The sequence below is a fragment of the Thermobia domestica genome, chromosome 16 (assembly GCF_964235325.1).
Source record: "Thermobia domestica chromosome 16, izTheDome1.hap1.1, whole genome shotgun sequence".
Classification (NCBI taxonomy): domain Eukaryota; kingdom Metazoa; phylum Arthropoda; class Insecta; order Zygentoma; family Lepismatidae; genus Thermobia; species Thermobia domestica.
In genome coordinates this window covers 153,421,899-153,439,716 of record NC_137469.1, presented here as the reverse complement: position 1 = coordinate 153,439,716, position 17,818 = coordinate 153,421,899, and the positions used below count along the sequence as shown (strand labels likewise).

General features: G+C 37.0%; 1 protein-coding gene across 1 annotated transcript in view; it reads right to left on the bottom strand.

Annotated features, from left to right (window-relative positions):
• Nucleotides 1-17,818, bottom strand: part of LOC145673475 (cytochrome P450 4C1-like) — a 109,930-nt gene that overhangs the window by 15,309 nt on the left and 76,803 nt on the right. Inside the window, exon 11 of the mRNA XM_081743204.1 lies at nucleotides 16,727-16,906. Within this exon, the coding sequence (XP_081599330.1) occupies nucleotides 16,727-16,906 (180 nt within the window). The remainder of the gene's footprint in view (nucleotides 1-16,726; nucleotides 16,907-17,818) is intronic.

Genomic DNA, 17,818 nt, shown 5'->3' with positions numbered 1-17,818 from the left:
AATAACATCGCGTAAATATACTCATGGTAAAGTAATGGGGGTCCATTATTCCTAATTCAATCTCAGAGATGCTGTAATTATATATGACAATCAAGAGACCCCGAAAGCAACTTCAATTATTGGGAAAATAATTACTATTAAATTTCCCTGAAATCTAAAGATCCCTTTTTAAAAGATTAGGCAGAACAGGAATTTCTGTTGTGCCTAAAGAAAAGATAAGATCATAAATGTGCTACAAACGGCTGGGAAGGTCATTAGGCAGTAGTTAGAACAGGAAGACACTAAATACTTTTCTATTCTATTCTTCTATTCTTTGAATATTTTCAATGAAAAACATAGAATTCTTTGAAATGATTGGGCCCCTGCTTCTTATAACTTAAAATATGCCACAGCTCACTAAAATTTGACTTGCAACATTATAAAATTGAGAACTAAAGGAACATAGTTATCTCACCACTGTGATTCCAGAGAATGCTTTTTACCTAAAATTCTTATGCACATATTTCTCTTAATGTGTTTCAGTTTATATACTCGTACATTAGCAATACATCTTTGATAACTTTAATAGCAAGACCATTGTATATTCAATTATCAATGTGGTCGACCCGTCTCGGAATGGAATATTTCTTAAATAGCACATCCATGGCTATGTTGGTACTATCCTAAAGGCTATAGGCTGCATGTACATTTAATAAAATACACGATATACATATTGCGACTTAATAAGTTAATTTATTATTGGAGTTATAAAACAAATATTGATATTGTTTTATATGGAGCATAATATTGATTTTATTTAAAGTATATGATGTTTCGAAACATTTGTGATTAAAAGTTGCTTATACTGTGTTTCGAAAATGAAGTTAAATATGAATCTAGCCCAATTATTATACATTGCATTACCGAGACATTTTCCGAGGGCTTAGTATCCTGCAATTTTAGTTCATAATGTTAATGTTTGTCTGTATATTGAGTGTTACCTCTCATTTCTTTTCTTATTGTAATTTGCAAGCGAGAAATAATAGTGAGAATAATGTTGAAATAATAGTATTGCAGGAGATATAAACTCGAACACACTAACTCTACAACAACACGATTCCGAAGTTGTAGTTACGCTGCAGATTCAGTTTATGATTATGAAGTGCGTGTTCTCTATCTCGTTTCTTATAAAAATCTTATCACTGAGGTCACGTTCCTGGTTCTTTTAAGAAGTTCGATGCACACTGTAAATGTAGTGCAGTGAAAAAGAATGCATTTCAAAATTGGAGACTTTATTCCATGATGTAATTTTCGTAGTACGATGTAGGGACTTGTTTGAAAGTGAGCTGCATTGGAAGTAGACTTACATTAAAAAGGTAATATTCAATGCGATAGTGTGGACATAATTACATGAAAAAAAAATGAAGTTCGTAGTGGAATTAATGAACAAAATAATAGTGAGACTTAACGAGTGTGACGTGAAGAAGACAGTTATAAAGAAACTGAGTAGTAAAGTAGGAAATGTTATTGAGAATTCCATACAGTCAAGAAAGATAAAGTAAGATGAAGACAAAACAAAGCCGTTTCCACCCACTTAAATCATTCCACCAGCTCTTCCATTATCATTGACTTACATTTACTGCTCATTTCCCGTTGCTTATAAGACATCTACGAGGAACGTCAAAATAGTTATAAGATTAGTGCTATACCAGTTCTCCTTAACCAATAGTAAGATTAGCGCTAGCTCTCCTACAGGCACATGAGCGTATTTATATATGTTTTCCTGTTAGACGTCAGACACAATCATTAACATGGGAAAACACGTCAAAAATGTAGTTATTATTTTAAAATGCAAATATCTTTATAGACTACTTCAATTGTTCTTTATCTCCTCTCTATATATGGTAACCGCGCATCGCATACTCACTAATCCTCTTGCCTTTGATGCGAACGGTTCCCGATTTGATTCTCAGTGGTGACACTCGGTCAGAAAGGTTTATGAATGTTTTCAGGTAACCATCCTGACTGATGTTTTCCTTGAGCTTTCCTCATTCACGCTAAGCAAATGCCAGGTTGGTACATGGTCCCAGACAGATTCTTTCTTCCCTATTTTCCGGCCAGTGTGATCTCGAAGGACACCATTCCTCATACTTGATGGGCCTTACAGCTACCGAACGCCCAGAACTCTAATTCCTAACCATAGTTGTCTCTATATATAAAAGAGAAAGTACCAGCTGACGACTGACTGATAAACGCCCAGGTCAAATCTCTTGAAGCAAAAACTTGAAATTTTGACAATGCATAGGATTTGGACGTTAGGTACCACTAAGGGAGGACATCTGAAATTTGACAGGGAAGAGGGACATGGGAAGTTTTTCTTCTCGCCTTTCTCTTCTCTTCTAGGGAAAATATAAAAAGACGGCAGTAGTAGAAAATGGATCGATCTGGGCCATATGAGAACATAATAGAACAACATTAGCCAACTCACGAGCCCCTGGGAAATTGAGCATCTTACACCGTGAACCCACGGTCTTTTACGACCTCCATTTCAGGGGTGAATTTGTTCCCTTTTATGAGCACTTTTTAGGGGGTGTACTCGTTATCTTTTATGACCACTTTTTAAGGGGTGAACTCGTTCCCTTTTATGAGCATATTTTTCAACCCCTATAGCAGAAATTACACTGAGACTATGAACAGATAGAAGAGCACATAAGACTATGAACACACAGCAGAACAGATATACATAGCACAGCTAATAAAAGAGCACGGCTTATTTTCCAACCCCTACGAACACATAGAAGAGCAGATAACACATAAGACTACGTAACACACAGCAAAAGACTATGAACACACAGCAGAACAGATATACATAGCACAGCTAATAAAAGAGCATGGCTAATTTTTCAACCCTTATTTTAACATAGCAGAAATTACACTGAGACTATGAACACATAGCAGAGCATAAGACTACGTAACACACAACAACCTCCATTTTAAGATGGACTCGTTCTCTTTTATGAGCATATTTTCCAACCCCTATTTTAACATAGTATAAGATTACGTAAAACGATAACAGATAAGAATATGGGGTGTATTCATTTTCCAACCCCTACGAACACATAGAAGAGCAGATAACACATAAGAGTACGTAACATAATAAGGGTGTATTCATTTTTCCAACCCCTACGAACACATAGCAAAGCAAAGGTGGACTTGTTTTCCAACCCTTATTTTAACATAGCAGAACTAGTAGTAGAGTTTAGGGGTGAATTTGTTCCCTTTTATGAGCACTTTTAGGGGTGTACTCGTTCCCTTTTATGAGCATATTTTTCAACCCCTATTTTAATATAGCAGAAATATAGCGAAGATTAAACATAGTCCATTTTAAAGGGTGTACTCATTCTTTTAACATAGCAGTTGGCCTATTTTTCCACCCTATTTGAACTCGTTCCCTTTTCCAACCCCTATTTGAACATATTAGAAATTACATAAGACTACGGGAGTGTATTCCACCCCTATTTGAACAGCAGAGAATAGGGGTGTATTCGTTTTGGATTCCACCCTATTTGAACTTCGTTACCTTTTAGGGGTGTACTCGTTTTTCAACCCCTATTGTGACATAGCAGAACTAGTAAAAGAGTATGATAACATAGCGCATCAGACAGAGACTACGAAACATAGCAGGGGTGAACTCGTTTTTACGAACACACAGCAGAGCATTCCACCCCTATTTGAACATAATGAACATAGCAGAGAATAGGGGTGTACTCGTTACCTTTCATGAGCATATTTTTCAACCCTTATTTTACCATAGCAGGGAGCCACCCCTATTTGAACATGGCAGAGATTATTTTCTTTTACGGGGGTAGCAACACCCCCAACCCTCCTCCTTTCTCATCCAGGGCTTGGGACCGGCAATGGCGGAGTTTAAAAAATAACATCATCATACTCTCATAAATGAATAAAGCATAATATCATTAGCATCAATAGTGGTAAGTGAGAATTTGTTTAAAAAATCGTGCAGTGAATAACCAGATGCACGACATGCTAGATATAGAAAGCAGTAATGTCCACAAAATTGAGATAAATCACCTTGAATACGTCTATTATTCCATGTATAATACAGACAGTTTCGTTTTAAAAACCTTATATGATGTTGTATATAGGGAGGTATACCATAGCTATCGAAACACTCTCCCACACACATATTAGATATATAAACAGCAACCCAATGTTCACCAGGCTTATCACTAGAATCAGTATTTATAATTATGGCGGCTTGAAATGTATGAATAAACAAAGGTAACTCATCACGCAGCATATACACCAATAAAATGATCTTTAGGCAAATTTTGTTGTAATGCTTCATAAAGCTAAATTGTATTTAACATTTTTTTTAATTAATATATATTTTTCTCTGGAAATCAATTTCTAATTCTGAATAGAATTCACCATAAATAATTGTTGTTACAGGAGATGGCAGTGCTTCTTTAAAATGAACCTCTAGGCGTACACTTCCTTGCCGTTGTGGACTAGTATGAAATGCAGCACTTGCGCTTGAATCAGGAGTTAAATCAAACACCAGTAGAGTATAACCATTAGGATATTCAGCACGTGAAATACCATTACCTTGATTAGAATAATAAATACCTGAACCTGTAAATAACGTAGAATATGCTTGTACATATAGATTATTATCAAAATCCGGTTCTAATGGTTTGAAGGGCACTGGAGTTCCATCAACATACAGTGTAAAAAACGTCATACTAAAATGTTGAAAATTGAATGGATTTGTTTGATAAGTACCATTGAAAGCAGTATTAGTAACAAAACCAATAATAATACGTTTAGGCACTATGCCTGAAAACAGATCTGGAAGTGTACTATCCATAATTCCTTGTGGCAGAGTTTCTGTCTTCACCTGCACTTTTGTTATAGGGTATTTTATTCTAAATTTAGGATTTTGTAATACTTTATTTTGTGCTATTTTAACTGCTGGTGATACATCAACCTTTTTCACAAGCAATGTTGCATCTGTAATTACAACTTTTCCATCAGCATCTGCGTTACCCATTAGACAAAATGTAGGTTTAGCTGGAATTAGTTTAATACGCAATTGTACACCATTCAGTAAAAATTTCTCCTGATTGAAAATATCAGCATGAATATAACCCAATAATTCAAATGACTGACTTAAAGCAGTGAGAAGAAAACGTTGTTTAAATCCTACATTAGCATCGGCCACACTGTCCATATGCCCTGCAGTATCTTTAAACCACATTGATGTTTGAAGATGCGTTGTTTTAGCTTCAGCATTATAATTTAGTAGTTTTTCAATATACGATCGATATGGATATGTATGTGAAGAGTAGGAAATAATTTGATTATTTAAATATAATTGCACTTCACTGAACATTGCATTGAGAAAATCATTTACAGGGCCGATTTTCTTATCGGCAGAAGTTAAATTAGAACCATCTGATTTAGTAATTTTACCTTTAACATATAACATTGTGTGCGGTAAGTCAATATAGTCATCCCCATGACCGGGGACTACAAATTCTATTGGTGCATTATCGGCTATTGAAGCCACAGGCTTATATGGAACTATTTTATTACCTATAATACTGGTTTGAGTGGGTAAACCAGCAAATAATTCTAATTCTGATTTCATACACTCACACTGCATTTTTGTCTTTTTCTTACTATTAATATTCACACATGGTAAAATTTACAATACCGTATTACGTCTACGAAAATGTAATTTTACACATACACTGCCATATTGGAAAGGAAGTGGATTACCTGTACTATCTCTTAAATCAATAATAATTTGATCAAATTGTTTACGTTGCACTGGCACATAATGAGGATTATCAAAAATATGTACATTATTACTACCATGCTTTGTAATATTTGTATTTATAATACGTAACAATGGAGCTATGGTGTCATCTACCATTTGTGGTTCTACAATATCACTGTAAATATACATAAGTGTAGCGATTTTTATAAATCAGGTGCATAACGAGCATGATGAACAACTGCTATATCTTCCTGTTGAATATGATCAAAACCTAGTATTCTGGCTAGTTCAGGAGATAGGCGTACTTCTATATGCTTCTCTTGATTCTTTATTACTCTATTAACCTCAATTCGTTTTACAGATGTTTTGACTTTTAATTGTAGATTTAATATATCACTTTTATGATTAATTTGAGATAGAATATCATCAACATGATAATAGTGGCCTGGTAAGATTTTAGTTATGTTCCAGTTTTTTGTATTCATGAGACGGTAATAAATATTATTTGTATATTTGGAAACATTCTGAAATGAACTTGTATAATGTACTTCAACAACAGCTGTTTCCCACACTCCCTTCTCCAGTACAATAGGTTGATATAATTTAGTAGTATAACAAGCAAGAGTATTTTGAGGAAAATAATTCATAGAACTATTGCTAGGAAGTGTGAGATAAAAACTATCACTTTGCTCCATAATCAATCAATCAAAAATATCTTTGGATCTTTTTATCCGTTTCACACCACCACCACCACTAAAATGAACTTTCTTTCTTTTTCTTCTTCCAGATCCTTCCAACACCTGATTTAATTTATTTTGAGCTATATTTTTTAAATTTGTTTTAGCTTCTCGCCACCGATCATGCAAAGACTCTTCAATAGGTCTATTATTATCTAGTACATCTTCTGCTACATTAATTCCTGTATGTATCAACTCTTTACCAACAGTTTTTGCACCTTGTTTTAATAAAGGAAATACAGTACGAAATAAACCTCCTACTAAACTACCAATGCCATAACCTTCTTGATATGCTGTACCTTTATACACGTTATAATCACCTCCTGCTTGATGTGTGTAATAATTAAAGTACGGCTCATTCATCTTTCTTTCTATATACTCAAAAATATCAATAAATTACAATAGAATATTAGTATTATTGCTTATAAGTACACCATTTGCGCTTACGGGGTGGAGGACCATTTTCTTTTTTCCTCTTTGTCTTCAGTTAGTTTTCTAATATAATCTATTCGTTGAGAATTACCAATGTACTCTAAGGGTATATTGGCTTTTGCTAATAATGTATCAAAATAATAATGTATATAATCATGTATATGTATATAATGTAAATAATGTATATGTATATAATGTAAATAATAATGTATAATATGATAATAATGTAGCAAATGTAGCAAAAAATTTAGAATAAAATACCCTATAACAAAAGTGCAGGTGAAGACAGAAACTCTGCCACAAGGAATTATGGATAGTACACTTCCAGATCTGTTTTCAGGCATAGTGCCTAAACGTATTATTATTGGTTTTGTTACTAATACTGCTTTCAATGGTACTTATCAAACAAATCCATTCAATTTTCAACATTTTAGTATGACGTTTTTTACACTGTATGTTGATGGAACTCCAGTGCCCTTCAAACCATTACAACCGGATTTTGATAATAATCTATATGTACAAGCATATTCTACGTTATTTACAGGTTCAGGTATTTATTATTCTAATCAAGGTAATGATATTTCACGTGCTGAATATCCTAATGGTTATACTCTACTGGTGTTTGATTTAACTCCTGATTCAAGCGCAAGTGCTGCATTTCATACTAGTCCACAACGGCAAGGAAGTGTACGCCTAGAGGTTCATTTTAAAGAAGCACTGCCATCTCCTGTAACAACAATTATTTATGGTGAATTCTATTCAGAATTAGAAATTGATTTCCAGAGAAAAATATATATTAATTAAAAAAATGTTAAATACAATTTAGCTTTATGAAGCATTACAACAAAATTTGCCTAAAGATCATTTTATTGGTGTATATGCTGCTGATGAGTTACCTTTGTTTATTCATACATTTCAAGCCGCCATAATTATAAATACTGATTCTAGTGATAAGCCTGGTGAACATTGGGTTGCTGTTTATATATCTAATATGTGTGTGGGAGAGTATTTCGATAGCTATGGTATACCTCCCTATATACAACATCATATAAGGTTTTTAAAACGAAACTGTCTGTATTATACATGGAATAATAGACGTATTCAAGGTGATTTATCTCAATTTTGTGGACATTACTGCTTTCTATATCTAGCATGTCGTGCATCTGGTTATTCACTGCACGATTTTTTAAACAAATTCTCACTTACCACTATTGATGCTAATGATATTATGCTTTATTCATTTATGAGAGTATGATGATGTTATTTTTTAAACTCCGCCATTGCCGGTCCCAAGCCCTGGATGAGAAAGGAGGAGGGTTGGGGGTGTTGCTACCCCCGTAAAAGAAAGTAATCTCTGCCATGTTCAAATAGGGGTGGCTCCCTGCTATGGTAAAATAAGGGTTGAAAAATATGCTCATGAAAGGTAACGAGTACACCCCTATTCTCTGCTATGTTCATTATGTTCAACAGTGTTGTGCAAATTTCAATTGAATTAACAATTAACAACTAATCTGTAAATTTAATTGTTAAAATCAATTAACAATTGAAATAAGTAATGGTTAATTGTTAATTGCAGTTGGCCATTAAAAAAGGAGAATCAATTGCAATTGATCAATTGATTGAAAGTAATTGCAGTGGAAAGTAATTGCAATTGAATTCTGTAATTCAATTGCAATTGAAATTAATTGGCAATTGATTCAATTGGAATTGATTTCCACTGCAATTACTTTCAATTGATTGATCAATTGCAATTGATTTTCACTGATTAATTTTCAACACTGTAGTTCAGAGAGGGCGTGGGGCAATGAAAACTTTAGCTACGATCAATTGACTCACAACCCGTCGTGACCCACGACCCACCGTGACCCACTCTGACCCACCACCCACCATAAACATCTCTTACCCACTGCGACCCACAGACCCACCAAAACCCATTGTCATCAATTCTGACCTATGATTCACGCCCTTTTCTCTACTGACTAAAGAGTTTAAACTTGTAATAAAACAAGCCTATAAAATTATCACTCATCGGAGTTTGAATTTTTACGATCAATAGCTCAAGCACCGCACTAATACAATAACGGCGGATCTCACCTTTCTAATATAAATAAAATAGAGTTTGTTCGTGTGTCTATTTGTCTATCTTTGTGCGACCTGTGGACGAGACGAGTGGACCGAAACTTTTCAAAATTTGGTCACGGGTAGCTTGGTCTAGGCCCCAGACCAAGACGAAGAGCTTTTTTTAAAATTCCTTACTAGGGGTCTCCAGGGGATGTTTACCGGTACCGGCCTGGAGACCAGACAAGTCGACCGAGAGTTACCAAATTTTGGTCAAAGATACCTTGGTCCAGGTCCCACACCAAGGCAAAGCTTTTTCGAAAAAATTCGAACCAGGGGGTCTCAGGGGGGCGTTTACCGGGACATGTAAAAGTAGTAGAAAATGACCGATATCAGTGTCGATTTCATAGTTTTCGCGGTCGCTGAGATCAATGGTGAAACTCCGATCGCATTAACTTCCAAATTCACCGTATCCGGCTACGGGCCGTGGGTCAACGGGGGGGGGGGAATGCCGAAACGTACAAGTAATCCAAAATGCCGATATTAGTGTCAAATCCATAGTTTTCGCGGTTGCTGATATCAATGGTGACACTACCACTAGCGATGACTTTCAAATTCATCCACCGTTGTATGCGGGCCTTGGGTCACCAGAGGGGGAAATTCCGAGACATGTAAAAAAATAATCCAAAATGACCGATATTAATGTCAAATTCATAGTTTTCGGGGTAGCTGAGCTCATTGGTGAAACTCAAGACCGCGTTTACTTTCACATTTAGCCCCCATCAGATAAGAAACGGGAGCATTATAACGGGAATCACGAGACATGTAAAAATAATCCATAATGACCGATGTCAAATCCGTAGTTTTCGCGGTGGCTGAGATCAATGGTGATACTTTCATTAGCGATGATTTTCAAATTTAGCCACCATTGTATGCGGGCCGGGAGTCACCGGGGGTGGGGAATTGCGAGACATGTAAAAATAATGGAAAGTGACCGATATTAGTGTCACATCCATAGTTTTCGCTGTCGCTGAGATGAATGGTGATACTTCCACAGGCGTTGACTTCCAAATACAGCCCCCATCGGCTGCGGGCCAGAGGCATTGTTTTTTTTTTCAAAATTGGAACCAGAGGATTATAGGGACTTTTACCGGCATATGTAAAAAGTAGTAGAAAATGGCAGATGTTAGTGTCACATTCATAGTTTTCGCGATATTAGTTGGGGGTTGGTGGGGGCCAGAGGAGATCCAAGGGGGTCTGAGGGGGCGTTCACCGGGACATGTAAAAGTACTAGAATTTGTGTCGAATCCATATTTATCGGGGCTGCTCAGACCTATAGTGACACCCCCGATAGTGTTTACGTTCAAATTCAGCCCCCGTCGGCCTTCCCAATGAAAACACAAATATGGCGGAACAAGTTAATGCTGTTCCGTCAGGAACGATTTCGAGGTCGTTTCCTTCACATCGTCTTGTGCGTGTTTTCTACCGTTTTGTAAGCCTATTTCCACGTTTTGTGATTCAATGGTAGTGGGTCAAAATGGGCATTCAATGTGGGAAAAAAACTGATCCACTCTCCCACCAGTATCGAATTTCAAGGTCGCTTTTTTCGCATTGTTTAGTGCATATTTATACCGTTTCTGCGCATACTTTCACGTTTTGTAGGCCAACGAAAGTGGGTCAAAGGCGACCTACAAATATGGCAGTGAAAGACATATTCATTCCACTTTCAAGGTCCATTTTGACCCTCTCCCACTGATGCACAAAGCGACACAAATCATGTATAAAAAATGTGAAGGAAACGACCTCATTTGATGGTGACGGAACAGCATTAAGTTATTCCGCTATACTTGTAGGCCATTTTGACCCATTTTTGTTGTCGCACTAAAGTGGAAATAGAAGCACTAAAGTGGAAATAGGAGCACAAAACGGTACAAAGCAGGCACTGTACAATGCGAAAGAAACGACCCCCCAAATTCGATAGTGCCGGAACAATGGCTCTATTTTCTTACACATTGATTGACCATTTTGACGCATTTCTGGTGATGCTCAAAACGTGGAAGTAGGCGAACAGAACGGTACAAAATACAAACTAAATGATGCGAAAGAACCAACCCCGAAATTCGATAGTGGCGGAATAGTGAGCCATTTAACTCCCACTTTAAAGGCCCGTTTAACTCACTTCCGGTGACGCACAAGACGATGAAGTAGGCACAGAAAACTTTTTAAAAAATAATCACTAAACGATGCGAAGGAAACGACCTAGAAATTCGACAGTGTCGGAACAATGGGTCATTTTGGTCACACTTTGGAGGTCCATTTTCACACACTTCTGGTAACGCGCAAAACGTGAAAATAAGGGCACGAAACATTCACTAGTCGACGCGAAAGGAAGGACCACGAAATTCGGTAGGTATAGTGGCGGAGCAGTGGGTCATTTTCGTCCCACCTTCGAGGCCCATTTTGACCGTCTTCCAGTGACGCACAAAACGCTGAAATACGCGCACAAAAGGGTATGCGATATGAAATTAACGACCTCGAAATTCGATAGTAGCGGAACTCTTGGTCATTTTCGTCCCATCTTGGAAGCCCATTTTGACCCACTTCAGGTGACGCATAAAACGTGGAAATAAGGGCACGAAACGGCACGAAAATCCACTAGTCGATGCAAAAGGAAGGATATCGAAATTCAGTAGTGGCGGAACTCTTGGTCATTTTCATCCCACCTTCGAGACCTATTTTGACCGTCTTCCAGTGGCGCACGAAACGTCGAAATAGGCGCACAAAAGGGTACGCGATGTGAAATTAACGAACTCGAAATTCGATAGTGGCGGAAAGTGGGTCATTTTCGTCCTATCTTGGAAGCCCATTTTGACCCACTTCTGGTGACGCACGAAACGTGGAAATGGGGGCACGAAACAACACGAAAATTCAGTAGTCGATACGAAAGGAAGGACCTCGAAATTCGGTAGTGGCGGAGCAGTGGGTCATTTTCGTCCCACCTTCGAGGCCCATTTTGACCATCTTCCAGTGACGCACAAAACGTCGAAATAGACGTACAAAAGGGTACGCGATGTGAAATTAACGACCTCGAGATTTAATAGTGGCGGAACTCTTGATCGTTTTCTTCCCACCTTGGGGACTCATTTTAACCCACATCCCACGACGTACAAAACGGAAGTAGACGCACAAACGGCACAAAACGATGTGAAGGAAACGATCTCGAAATTCATTGGTGGCGGAAGAGCAATAACTTGTTCCGCCATATTTGTAGGCCCATTTTGACCCACTTCCGGTGATGCACAAAATGTGGGAATAGGCGCATAAAGCGACACAAAACACGCACAAAAGATGAAAAACAAAGTACCTTGAAATTCGTTGGTGGCGGAACAAGTTAATGACGCCGTGAGCACCAATATAAGTATATACTGTAGTTCTTACCAGTTGGCGCGGTGGGTCAGTGGTAGAGCGTTCACCTCCGGTGCTTGAGGTCCCTGGTTCGATCCCAGCTCGCGCAGTTTGTACTTTGTGGTGGACAAACACCGTGCTCGTGGATTTTCTCGGGGTTCTCCCGTTTCCTCCCACTTTCTTCATTTCATTCATTTCCTATCATCACCGTCTCCTTTAGCCTAACCGGCATAATCGTGGGACGTAAAACTAAAGATTTCATATCATTTTTTGTAATTCTTACCATCAAGGCTGAGAACTGCACGGTCCAATTTTTTAGCCAAAGTAGAAGCCCAACCGGAATAGTGATGTCAACCGACTCGGATCGGTTCAACTGAGAGTACAGCTTGAACTGGCTTGGTTGGGATTGCCCATCGACTGGGCTCAATTGAGCCAATGGCTTGAACCGGCTCCGTTGAAACGAGTCCATAGGCTGGGTTCGAGTCAGCTTAACTGAGCCGATGGCTCGAACCTGCTCGGTTGGGGTAAGCAATCAGCTCGGTTCGGCTCGGCTCTTGTGAGCATCGGCTCGAGCTGGCTCGGTTGGATGAGCTGTTGGCTCGGCTCACTTCTCGGTTCGGCTCGATAAGTGAATAAGCTGTGAGCGAGCCGCTTGAGCTGTTGACAACCCTAAACCCGGGTCGAGCAGTTTTGAACATATTTGGCTGGAGTCCCATAACTTTTAATATTTTTTGGCTCGAGCCCGAATACTTGCTCCTCCTGAACTCAAACCAAGAACCTCGTGACCGATGTCCTTGCCTCCTGAAGATTTCTTGACGACCGAGATCAACAGTCAACTAATTTTTAGTATTCCGATACAAACCGCCTATATTCCATGTTTATACTGGTACACGGTGTTATAATGATAATTAATTATAGTAGTAGTAGTAATATCATTGATAATTATATAGTCTATGTATGATACTTGAAGATAGTAGTACTTACAACTACACAAAGAATTTAACTCGAATTGGCTCGACTCGACTGGAAACTCGATCCGAATTCGAGTCGAGTTGGGGGAAATTTTTCGAGCCGAGATCTCAAGTCGAGCTCGAACTCGTTGGTGCCCATTCCTATTGTATGCATGACGGGCACATAGAGTTCTTTCGAGGGGGATAGAACCATAAACATAATATATTTTAAAAAATACTTAGTTTCTCGGCTTTCTTCCCATGGGGGGGGGAAGGATGGTAGGTATTTTCTTATAAGTACCTTATTTGAAATATGTAAAACAGTAACAAGTGGACAACACAATACACACACATCTTCTTATCTTCAGTTTTAATTGCTGATTTCAATTGCAATTAACAATTACAATTAACAATTACAAGTTTCAATTGTCAATTGCAATTAACAATTAAATGTTTCAATTGCACCCTTTGCAATTGACAATTAACAATTAAAAGTTTCAATTGCCTGGTTACCAATTAACAATTAACAATTGACAAAAATTTAATTGCAAATTTTATGATTGAATTCAATTGCAATTGAAATTAATTGTCAATTACAAATTGAAATCAATTGCAATTGAAATCAATTGCAATTGATTTTCAGAGCAATTACTTTCAATTGATTGATCAATTGCAATTGATTTCAATTGATTTTGCCCAACACTGATGTTCAAATAGGGGTGGAATCCTCTGCTGTGTGTTCGTAAAAACAAGTTCACCCCTGCTATGTTTCGTAGTCTCTGTCTGATGCGCTATGTTATCATACTCTTTTACTAGTTCTGCTATGTCACAATAGGGGTTGAAAAACGAGTACACCCCTAAAAGGTAACGAAGTTCAAATAGGGTGGAATCCAAAACATATACACCCCTATTCTCTGCTGTTCAAATAGGGGTGGAATACACTCCCGTAGTCTTATGTAATTTTTAATATGTTCAAATAGGGGTTGGAAAAGGGAACGAGTTCAAATAGGGGTGGAAAAATAGGCCAACTGCTATGTTAAAAGAATGAGTACACCCTTTAAAATGGACTATGTTTAATCTTCGCTATATTTCTGCTATGTTAAAATAGGGGTTGAAAAATATGCTCATAAAAGGGAACGAGTACACCCCTAAAAAGTGCTCATAAAAGGGAACAAATTCACCCCTAAACTCTTTTACTAGTTCTGCTATGTTAAAATAAGGGTTGGAAAACGAGTCCACCCTTGCTTTGCTATGTGTTCGTAGGGGTTGGAAAAATGAATACACCCTTATTATGTTACGTACTCTTATGTGTTATCTGCTCTTCTATGTGTTCGTAGGGGTTGGAAAATGAATACACCCCATATTCTTATCTGTTATCGTTTTACGTAATCTTATACTATGTTAAAATAGGGGTTGGAAAATATGCTCATAAAAGAGAACGAGTCCATCCTAAAATGGAGGTTGTTGTGTGTTACGTAGTCTTATGCTCTGCTATGTGTTCATAGTCTCAGTGTAATTTCTGCTATGTTAAAATAAGGGTTGAAAAATTAGCCATGCTCTTTTATTAGCTGTGCTATGTATATCTGTTCTGCTGTGTGTTCATAGTCTTTTGCTGTGTGTTACGTAGTCTTATGTGTTATCTGCTCTTCTATGTGTTCGTAGGGGTTGGAAAATAAGCCATGCTCTTTTATTAGCTGTGCTATGTATATCTGTTCTGCTGTGTGTTCATAGTCTTATGTGCTCTTCTATCTGTTCATAGTCTCAGTGTAATTTCTGCTATAGGGGTTGAAAAATATGCTCATAAAAGGGAACGAGTTCACCCCTTAAAAAGTGGTCATAAAAGAGAACGAGTACACCCCCTAAAAAGTGCTCATAAAAGGGAACAAATTCACCCCTAAAATGGAGGTCGTAAAAGACCATGGGTTCACGGTGTAAGATGCTCAATTTCCCAGGGGCTCGTGAGTTGGCTAATGTTGTTCTATTATGTTCTCATATGGCCCAGATCGATCCATTTTCTACTACTGACGGCAAAACACGTGTCTATTGTTTTACATGGAAAGTTCATACACCAAATTTCATGTCTCTACCCTAACAAGATTCGTAGATATGGGCATCTTCTTCTCTTATAGAAAATTAGAAGTCCTGATTGACTGATTGATCGATCAATGCTCAAACCAGACCGATTAAGCCAAAAACGTGAAATTTTGACACTGCATAGAATTTGTGACGTAAGATATCTCTAAGGAAGATGTTTTTAATTCGATGTGGAAAGTGGAATGAGGGTGGCATATTTATTATATTAAAATGTCCATGTGTCTAAATCTCTGAAGGACTGAGACATGAAATTTAGTATATAGACTTCCAATTTAATAATTAGATACGTGTTTGAGAGGTGTAATAAAGTGTTCATATCTCAGAATTTCTTCAGGTAAATAGATGAAATTAGGTATTTAGACTAAATTTAATATAATGAGACAACTATTTCAGCACTTTTAGACGTTTGACCTTGAATGGAAGGAAAAAGGGATAGAATGGTGCACTAAGATGCCCTACGAGGCGATCGAATTTCATGCAGGACTTCAAAATCTAAATCTTGCCTGTGTTAGGCCCAGGAATTTTTGTTGGAAATTTCCAGAGTCGAAGAAATTGACGGTAGTTTGACAGAGTGACTCCTCTGTCAATGTACCTCAGATGTATGCAAAACAAAAGTACATAATTTAAAAACAGTTGATACGTTTTGGGAACTTGGAACTTGCAGATCCCGTGTGTGCAGTAATGTCTGTTGATCAGTTTATCAGTTGCCTTTAGTATGCAGTAGCATCTTAGGGCATGTGTTTTTCGAATGCAAATTTGAAATTTCATCAAGTATTTTCTTTCTTATTACAATTATCTTTTATATATTTCATCTTGGAGTGGGTTAGTTTCACTACAAGCTGCTGTAATTACACTAACGGAGTCAATAGCAAAGCACCAGCAATGCCTTTATAGTTATATTCCTAAAAATTATTAACTAAATGGAAATTAAAAATACAGTATCAGATCAAATCCTAAGAACAACTGCATAAATTTAAATTTGATGCACAACGTTTCTGAAACTTACGTCAATCTTTTGATGTTACAAATTATAAATTGCACAGGATAGCTCATCGGATGTAACAACTTTAATTTAAAATTAAATATTCTGTTTAACAAGTTATCTTAAGTTTTCATTCATTAAGCTATGGCATTGGAATCTACTGTACTTATAAAGTTCTGTACCAACACAAACAAATAATGAAAACAAATTTAAAATTACAATTTATAAAAGGAACTTCTCTAAACGGATTTGAAGAGAAATATTTAGATAAAAACACCCTTACCAATACAATTTCTTGGCCCAGCACTAAATGGAATGAAAGCATACGGATGTCTGTCCTTAACCCTTTCGGGAAGAAAATTGTCTGGATTAAATTCTTCAGGGTTTGGATAATACTCAGGATTACGACCTACATCATATATATGAATCGCAAGTAATGAGCCGGAAGGAATGAGATATTCTCCTGTAATTGATAGAAATACAAAGCATTTAAAAATACATCGTAATTTTAATGTTATACTATAATTTAGTAGAGACAACTTAACTTACAATTCAAGGGCTGTCCATTCTGAAATTTGAAGATGTTAATAATTTTAAATATTTAAGGAAAAGTGAGTAAGAACGAAAGAGTTCGTTAGATGAGACTTCATGCATGTTTACTGATGCAAGTGTACGAAAGCATTATTTTCCATGTAAATAAGACACCCGTATTGATATCTCTCTCTCCTCAGAAAAGAAAAACATTTCTGTGGTTCATATGGCAGCCATTTCGATAACTTTGAAAGGTATTTCTCATTTACAAATGTTCTAATCCTGTACTGGAATTGTACCTCAACATCACATGATCGCAAATATTTATATTAACATTTGCAGTACCACTACTATCCCAGATGAATCTGTTAAAGCATTTACTCTTCTCTGCTGAACTAGGTACTGAGACAGGTTTCAACTCGGCCTGGATTACCAAAGAGTGAATACCTTATTTATACCTTTACAGATAGCCTAAGTATGATTTTTAAACACCATGAATCAAAGAAAATATTGTTTCTTAAGCAATCATTTAACTTCCTTAAGAAGACTTTTATAATACAAAAGGATATAATAGGTATTTAAACTTCTACAGTATATATCTTGTGAGTTTCTAAGTTAGATTTGTCCTAGATTCTCCTTAGACATTTTGTACGTAAAGGATTTAATGTAGTATCGAATATTACCTTAAATTCTACCTACATGGAAGCATTTGAAGTAAATAATTTCAAGGGTAGTTATAGTGCAGTAGAATAGTGCAAAAATATTTCATGACTGGCTACAAGCGTGAAATTTTACAGGATAAAAGTACACTTATAGGAAGTCTGAAAACCACCGGGACACAAGC